The sequence below is a fragment of the Portunus trituberculatus genome, chromosome 31, assembly GCF_017591435.1.
Source record: "Portunus trituberculatus isolate SZX2019 chromosome 31, ASM1759143v1, whole genome shotgun sequence".
Taxonomy (NCBI): Eukaryota; Metazoa; Arthropoda; class Malacostraca; order Decapoda; family Portunidae; genus Portunus; species Portunus trituberculatus.
The window spans coordinates 12,276,966-12,286,277 of NC_059285.1; the positions used below are offsets into that span (position 1 = coordinate 12,276,966).

Consider the following 9,312-nt stretch of genomic DNA (forward strand, 5'->3'; position numbering starts at 1 on the left):
CTCGTTCATCTACTTTAAGACATTTCTTCGTAGATTATCAAACAATAAATCAATTCAAAATAAATTCCACAACCAATGTTACTTTCCTTGATGTATTAAGGCAACGGCTGTAAGAAGAGTCTATTTAGCGCGGTCTACCTGCCTATTTCATAATGACTAGCCAAGGTTGCGACAACATACGCATCTATTTCAGTCACATGGTTGATGAATGATTGCCGGAATGATAAATCGGCGATGTAAACACTGCGGGTAGTAGTGTGTGAGAGCAGGAAGCATGTGTTAGGACCAGACTATTGCATGTACAGACGCCAGCACTTGCCTCCTTGCCGATTCTATTCATATAATTTCTCAGTAGCAAAACCTAATAGCCCCACAACAGGGGAAGGCTTCAGTTTTCCTTGGATTAATTAAACCACCTCAAAAACTAATCCTTTAGGCTCAACCAGCTTGACCTTCCCCTCCTGGCCCACGTCCTGCCCCTCCCCCATGATTAGTGTCACCACATCATCTCCCTCTCTGCCACCCTTCTCACACACGAACACACACCCGCACCCACCCACCCACCCATCCACCAACACACACCAGCACACACACACACACACACACACACACACACACACACACACACACACACACACACACACGCATACCACACGCACACATCACACGAACACGCACACATCACACGAACACACACACACACACACACACACACACACACACACACACACACACAACACACACACACGAACACACGAACACACACATCACACACACACACGAACAGACACACACACACACACACACACACACACACACACACACACACACACACACACATCATGCGAACACACACACACACACACACACACACACACACACACACACACACACACACACACACACACACACACACACACACACACACACACACACACACACACACACACACACACACACACACACACACACCAACCCTCATACCCTTATTTTTTCGGCAGAAAGTTGAGTGTCGGTCGAGTCCAGGCAGGGCCCTCCCCACCTTTGATGTCACACATATACGTTTCGTAAATAATTTTGAAAATGGGAATTCCCAGAAAGACATCTGGACACGAATACTACTATAAAAATTCTGACTTGTTGTCAATCAAAACTAATTCCTAGAACGTGAAAATATTGCCGGGATGAGGATTGATGGAAATACTTTAAAACATATTAAATAAACACACTTAAAAAAGATACAACTATTATTTCGATATATCAAAATCTGGCAACACGCCGAATTAGAAAAGTTAATATTATAGAAATGACGTGTTTTAAAATATGAACAGGGCCACAAATTACTCTTAAGGTCCAAATATTTAACTTATCAGGATGGATGGGTGGACCTGCATATGTAGCGTGCAGTGAGGTGGATGGCTGCATGTACAGACTAACAGAGGAGGGCGAGTGTGTGAAGTGTGAAGCGAGACAGTGTATGGCTAAGTGGACTGCTGGATGGTTATCAGTGTGCGGATACCTTTATGTCAATGAGTAAATAAACACACATACTGAAATGGGGTTTTTACGATTTATTTTGATTGATTATATTGTCTGTTTCCTACATAATGATGGTTTTTGTTGATTGTGGCGCCGTACATTGGCAGCTTGAAGAAGAGGGGAAGGGAAACACGGCTGTCTCAGGTGACCTATTTATTGCACCAGTCACAACAGTTCTGCGGTCTGGAGGAGGAAAGCCACAGGGAAGCAACACGTGGGAAGAAACAAACCAACAAACATTTAACAAACACACAACATGGTCTTCAAAGTGGTTTGCCTTTACCAGAAATTCTTTCCCTCATTTTTAATGAGCATTTCATGAAATTTCCTCTTTCGTTCTTCGTCAGAAACGTCTCCTACACAAACTCGGATGGAAACCTTTATAGAATACAACAACAAAAATAATAATAATAATAATAATAATAATAATAATAATAATAATAATAATAATAATAATAATAATAATAATAATAATAATAATAATAATAATAATAATAATAATAATAATAATAATAATAACAATAGAAATTATGTTCTGCAGCCACATGTAGTTGCCGGCCAAGAGAGATGGCACCAGCAGCAGCAGCAGCAGCAGTAGCAGCAGGGCTCACCCACATACTTATCACGTCACCCTAGTCACTCTCTCTCTCTTCCACCAATCCTGTAACCAATCACCAATCATCACGTGCTTACCTCAATAAAAATAACAAGGGTTTTTTTGTGTATAAATATAAACACCTTCCAGTATGTTGTGACAATTATTGGTCCTTATATATTTATCTATTTATTTTTTTCCTCCTCCATCTTGTGTGTGATGCGCTTCACTGCTAAGTATAGTGTAAGCCTAGACTGGTCCTGACCCGCGTTTCCCTTCCCGGGCCATGCCTTGCCCGCGCTACGCCTGCCTTTCCCTCCTCGTCAACAACAAAATATAAGTATTCTCTTGTATTCTCTTAAAAACAACAGAGGACGTTAATCTATACAGTCATTTCCTTCCGAGCCAACGTGTAATTCTAATAAATTCCTTTATTTGGAATAGACTCAACAAATTCCTCGCACAACAAAAGCTTTATTACACTACAGTATCATCCTCACCGTCATCACATTGGTCATCATAAGATCTGACACACAGCCTCCTTCCTTCACCCTTCATCCGCCTCACTCACACACTCACTACTGTCCCTCTCATCCCGCCTTGCCACGTCTGCTCTATGTCCTCCACTCGCTCCTCCTCCTCACAGCGCGCCTCCACCCCACGCCCGCCCTCACACACTCCCTGGTCCTGGGCGCGGCGCCGTCTCACTCACTCATGGTGGCTGCCTCAATGACCCTGACAGGACGCCCTCCCCCTCTCTCGCGGCAGACGCTCAGGGCACTGCAGGGCTGGAGGCGCCGCTGTGGTCCTGTCACTCAGTCACTCAGTCAGTCAGTCAGCGTCAGTCAGTGTCTGCCTGTCTATCTACTTTACTGGTCGCGTTCTCACAACGTTTCTCCGGAAGCAAAATCTAAATACATAGCGTCGTAATATACATAATCTGTCTCTCTACTCTCTTCTCTATATCTCTTTCTTTATATCGCTCTATACATATACATATATATATATATATATATATATATATATATATATATATATATATATATATATATATATATATATATATATATATATATGATAAATGTACACGGTGATTGAGACAACAGCGCACACACATATACGTACGTACACACGACGGTTGCAATATCTACACACGAGAACTGCAATGTACACACAAGTCTGGTATACACTGACACAATTCTACATTATCTACTCGCATGTACGTGCATAGTTGTCCCACAATATGTACACGAAGATATCATCGTACACACACACACACACACACACACACACACACACACACACACACACACACACACACACACACACACACACACATCTCTTAACGCTACTCAGTATTGGAAGACATCGGATCTTGCTGCTTGTGTTCTGTTTATACACAATAATCAAATAAATATTTTCTCTCTCTCTATAATAATAATAATCCTCATCATTTATATATATATATATATATATATATATATATATATATATATATATATATATATATATATATATATATATATATATATATAATATATAATATGTATAATAGCATGTGTACCAACATTAGTCTACATACACTTTGCACATAATTACACATCAACACACAGAAACACGTCCTCTCTACGTACAACTAGACGCACATACATAAAGTTTTGATAAAGATCTTTGCTATCCGCACGAGCGGCGGCAGCGGCGGCGGCGACGCTCGCGATAAAGTGCCTCTGATAAACACTATCAGTAGTAAACAATAACAACCGTAGGTAGCGTTGCCTCCCTCCCCTCCCTCGTCCCTTCCCTCCTGCCCCCGGGACAGCTGGGGAGGGTCGGGGATGCGGGGGGGACACGTGGGGTGGTGCTGGGGAGGTTGGGGAGTGTTGGTGAGGGGAGGTGACAGCAGGGATGTATGGTGAGGGAGGGAAGGGTGGTGAGGGAGTGAGGGATTAAGAGCAGCAGGAGAAAAATGAAGAGGAGGAAGAGGAAGAGAAGTTGGAGGAGGAGGAGCGATGGAATTGAGTTACATGACTTTGATTAATAAAGATGAAAGAAATGTAAATCATCCTCGTTATCACAATAATGACAACAACAGTGATGATAACATCAATCATAATAGTAATAGTACTAATGATAATAATAATAATAATAATAATAATAATAATAATAATAATAATAATAATAATAATAATAATAGTAATAGTAACATGCGCAACAGCCATAACAACAACAACAACAGCAGCAACAGTACCAGGAGTGTTGCTGCGTCAAGACAACAACGTGGAGGAAGAGGAGGCGGCATGCAGTGACGTGACGTGACGTGACGTGAGGGTTGAAAAGGAGCGACAAGCGACGACACATGCAGGGACGGGATACCTACAAGATTCCTGGAGGTGGACAGCCCACAGCCCCGCCTGTGTGGCGGGGTGTGGCGGCCGCCCTCACCATGTACCACTTTGGTGAAGTAGAGTGCTGGCGGGGTGCTGGTAAGCGCTACTGATGTGCTGAAAGGTCCCTATTTAGAGTGCTGAGTGAATGAGTTAGTGAGGGGAATGTGTCTCAGTGCTGGTGCTGATCTTATTCAGTTTTACGTGCTGAGTGCTGTTTCGTGCTAAGTTTCTCTACGTAATGAGTGCTGAGGTGCTGACTCGCCATACCCATTGCTGGAAATGGGACAGTGCTGGTGGCTGACTCAGTGCTAAGGTGTTGTGAGGATGGTGAGGATGTTAAATGTAGTGCTACACTGTGCTGACTCACGGGTGCTGACTTGCTAGCACCTGGATGATGGTGTTGTATCTACAGTGCTGAGTTCTACCGTGGAGGTGAGACAGTGCAAGGTGCGGAAAGTGCAGTGCTGATGGTGCTATATTGTGCTGAGAAGGCTTGCAAGACGTCATGCACACGAACAAGATGAGTGACAAGGCCATATAACCATGCAGGCAGGCAGGCGGCGGCCGCGACGGAGGCCGGGCGGGAGTGGTGCGCGGCTCCCTCGCCTCTCACAACTCTGTACACTCAACACCGCCTCCTGCATGTCCAAGGAAATGATGTATCACACACACACACACACACACACACACACACACACACACACACACACACACACACACACACGAAAGTCTGATATTGCAAATACATTACGTGGGATCGAGTTATATCGCTCTAAATGAGCTGACATAATCAACGTGACTTAGAGCAGGTGTCAGGCCTCTATACGTGTGTGTGTGTGTGTGTGTGTGTGTGTGTGTGTGTGTGTGTGTGTGTGTGTGTGTGTGTGTGTGTGTGTGTGTGTGTGTGTGTGTGTAGTGCCTGGATTGTTTGGTACGCGCGTTAATGTATATCGCGTAACTAAGAGAAAGTTTTTGGGAGAACGTTGTGCATGGATTAAGATAGTTGGCGTGATCTCAGAGTGAAGAGAATCCATGTTGAGTTACACAAGGTCTAAATGAAGTTGTAAATTTTTTTTTTTTTTTTAGTTGTTTGGATTCGGTAAGTTATGCGAGAGAAATGATGTTTTATGAAGAGATGCTAGACATGTCTGTTGCTTTAGAAGATCAAGGAACCGTTTATTTATTTATTCATTTATTCTATTGTTTAGCTTTTTTTTCTGAATGGCGTGACTTGAGGCAGGTGGCGTAATGAGCGGGAAGAGAAGCTAAGCACTACGTAATGTTGCTCAAGATCAAAGTAACCTTCTTTAATCAATCTTGCGCATGAGTGACAGTTTGTGAGGGCGACGCGGTCTTACATGTGCCATACCTGAATTGCTTAAGAGGAAGAAAAACATTAATCTTTGAAAAGTATTCCTTAAATGCATGCAAAAAGTTCAGGTGCAAAACTACGTGCATCGTAAAATACCAAGCTGACGAGAACAAACGTGCGAGAGAGATGAACGTGATATCAAAGAGAGGCAGGGCGGTGAGGGAGTGGCGGCGGCACCCGAGGCCCTGCCAGCCAGCGGCGGCGGCGACGGCGGACCAGGAAGGTACAGTGCAGGGGAGGCAAAGGATGTGAAGACTGAAGTGTAGTACTGTAGTAGTAGTAGTAGTAGTAGTAGTAGTAGTAGTAGTAGTAATAGTAGTAGTAGTAGTAGTAGTAGTAGTAGTAGTAGTAGTAGTAAGTAGTAGTAGAAGTAGTATTACTGTAGTAATAGCAGTATACAGAAAGGCAAAAAAAAAAGAAGCATTAGTTGTAGCATTAGTATTAGCAGTGGAAGTAATAGTAGCAGGGTAAAGGAGAGCCTAGTGACACCACACACTGCCCTGCTGAGTGCCAGAGTGCCAGGGCCGGCGCCGACACTCGCCCCACACACTCCCTGACGGCAATTCCTCGCGTGCTGAGTGAAGGGAGGCGGTGAGGGACACATGCATTAATAGATAAGGAAGTAGTAAGAAATGAACACACACACACACACACACACACACACACACACACACACACACACACACACACACACACACACACACACACACACACACTCACTGGAATCACTCTCTCTCTCTCTCTCTCTCTCTCTCTCTCTCTCTCTCTCTCTCTCTCTCTGTAGTAAATGTGAGACGTACCATTCCACAAGCGACAAAGAGAAAATACGTGCAAGAAGATGTATAAGAAGAAGACGTATATAGCAGCTTTGTTACTATCGTTCACATTATTATTATTATCATTATTATCATTATTATTATCATCATTATTATTATTATTATCATCATCATCATCATCATCTTTCTTCTGGTTGCTGATTCATATACTCAAAACAATATTGATTTACAACGTACATAGAAGGAAAAGAGGAGGAGGAGGAAGGGAAGAAGGAAGAGGAAGAAGGAAGGAGGAGGAGGAGGGATGGAGAGAAGGAGGAGAGGAATAGGAGGGGTAGGGTAGGATAGGGGTGTGGGAGAGGCAGGGGGCAGATGAGGGGGGTAGCGTGTCTCTCTCCTGCACACAATACAACAAAAGCCATTATTGCTCATCTCATAAAGCTGGCGTGGTCGTGGGGTCGGCTACGGGCGTGGCGATGCGGGGCACTGTGGGTGGCGCGGGTGGTTACTGAGCTGGTGCCAAGGTCCAGACACGGCCCTGCACAACCCCTTGGCACTGGCACCAGCCCATTCACCCACTGTCACCTGGCACTAGCCCACCTGACATTATTTTCTGTCTCCTTTACATTTGGCCCTGCCCCATCTCTTTCTGGCACTCTACTATCGTTCCTGCACCACCTGGCACTGTTGCACCACTCCCTGCTTCACCTGCCACTAACAAACCACCATCTGTCACTACCCATCCACTTCCTGCACCACCCAGCACTGATCCAGCGGCCTCTGCACCACCTGGCACTAACCCAGCGGCCCCTGCACCACCTGGCACTCATCCTCCACATCCTATACCTCCTGGCACTAATCCACCGCCACCTGGCACTGTCCTCGCGGTCCTGCGCTACCTAACACTGTCTTACTGCCATCTTTATCATCTGGCACCAACCCACCACTGCCTGCCACTAATACGTCGCTCACTGTACACCCTGGCACTGCCCAGCGGTCCTGCACCACCTGGCACTGAGCCGCCCCACGCCCAGCAGCGGCACACCGAAGCTCTCACAAGAAGGCGGCTGGTGGCGTGACACGGTGACACGGACACACCAGCACAGCGCGGCCTCACCTGCCTAACCACTGCTGACTCCAGGCCACGCTGGAGTCAGGCCAGGCCGCCCACCACACGGCACAACGGCGACTCAACAAAGCGGTCCACAAGCCGGCCTAGGCAGCTGACTGACGGGGCTCTGAGCGGGGCGGGGCGGGGGCTGCTTGGGGCTCAAAATAGAGGCTCTTGAACTCAGTGGAGACTCTCAAAACCTGCAAGTCCCTGGTTTGTACTTATGGAATGGTCGTAGGCTGAGTCCCCGCAAAGAGTTTGTGGTGTGGGTTGGTGTGCGGCGCGTGTCAAGGCTGCTAGGTTGTGTGTCAAGGGTGTGGGTGGGTGTCAGGGGCGCTAGTGCATGGGCGGGCGGCGGGTGTCTTGTGGGTAGTGTTGGGTCGCGGCGCGGTGTTGCCCTTGTGTCAGTTTATCATAAGGCTGTCTGTCTCGCAGAGTTGAAGGCGGAGCGATGCAATAGTGAAGCGAGTATGCCTGGTCTTAACAGCAGGGGCAGCTTCGGTACTTGTAGTAATAGTAGTAGTAGTAGTAGTAGTAGTAGTAGTAGTAGTAAAGGTGGTGGTGGTGATGGTAGTAATAGTAGTTAAAGGAAGAAAAGTAAAAGGAGTATAGGAAGGAAGGGAAGAAAGAAAAAGGAGGAAGAAGAGAAGGAGGAGTAGGAGGAGGAGGAGACTACAGCCCTCGACAGCCCCACGCGAGCCTTCCCGTCACAACTGCTTATCACAACAACAACAACAACAACAACAACACAGACCTGGAGACAGTCACTCGCGCGGAGGACAACAATAAACAGGACCAGGAGGAGGAAGAGGAGGAGGAGGAGGAGGAGGAGGAGGAGGAGGAGGAGGAGGAGAGGAAGGAGAGGAGAAGGAGGGAAAAGGAGAAGGAGGATAAGGAGGAGAGAGGATACAAAAAAAAAAAAAAGAAAAGAAAAGTCCTGACATAACTATTTCAATAAGTGCCTTTAGACCTTCCTCTCCCCACCCACTCCTCCTTCCCTCCTGCATTTGCCTCCTCTACATTTTACAAGTCGTAGCCCAGACGGTCCAATTCCTCCAGCATGAAGTCTATGTCCTCTCTCCTGACGGCCTGTGAGGAGATGATGTTCCTGAAGAAGTTGGGGTGGTGGTCGAGGGGCTGGTATCCGATCATGAGCGTGCCAGCGGTCATCATTCGCCCCTTCAGGATGGGCTGGATCTGTGGAGGTGGGAGGCGAAGAGGTCGTAAGGTGAGGTGGTGTGGTGGGCGAGGAGGTGGTGAAGACAAGGTTGTGTATTGGAGACAGGGAGGAGAGAAAAAAAGAATGGTTAACCCCTTCAACACTGAGGCACATTTTTACCTTGAGATTTGTGTACGATTAGACCACTTTATTGACATTAGGAAGAGTCTACGCAGGTCAGAAGATAATGGCCAGAGTCTTCACTATTGTAATACCCCACATAAGGTTCTGAAGCTGTATAAAATCACCAAATAGTAACTAGAAAGAATATGGAAACGCGTCATGGTACTGAAGGTGTTAAGTGGATGTTAGG

General features: G+C 46.1%; 1 protein-coding gene across 1 annotated transcript in view; it reads right to left on the reverse strand.

Moving 5' to 3' along the window:
* Positions 1 to 1,677: 1,677 nt before the first annotated feature.
* LOC123511387 (glutamate decarboxylase-like) overlaps positions 1,678 to 9,312 on the reverse strand; it is a 68,657-nt gene continuing 61,022 nt past the window's right edge. The window contains exon 10 of the mRNA XM_045267222.1: positions 1,678 to 8,977. Coding sequence (XP_045123157.1) covers positions 8,804 to 8,977 — 174 coding nt within the window. The 3' untranslated portion in view covers positions 1,678 to 8,803. The remainder of the gene's footprint in view (positions 8,978 to 9,312) is intronic.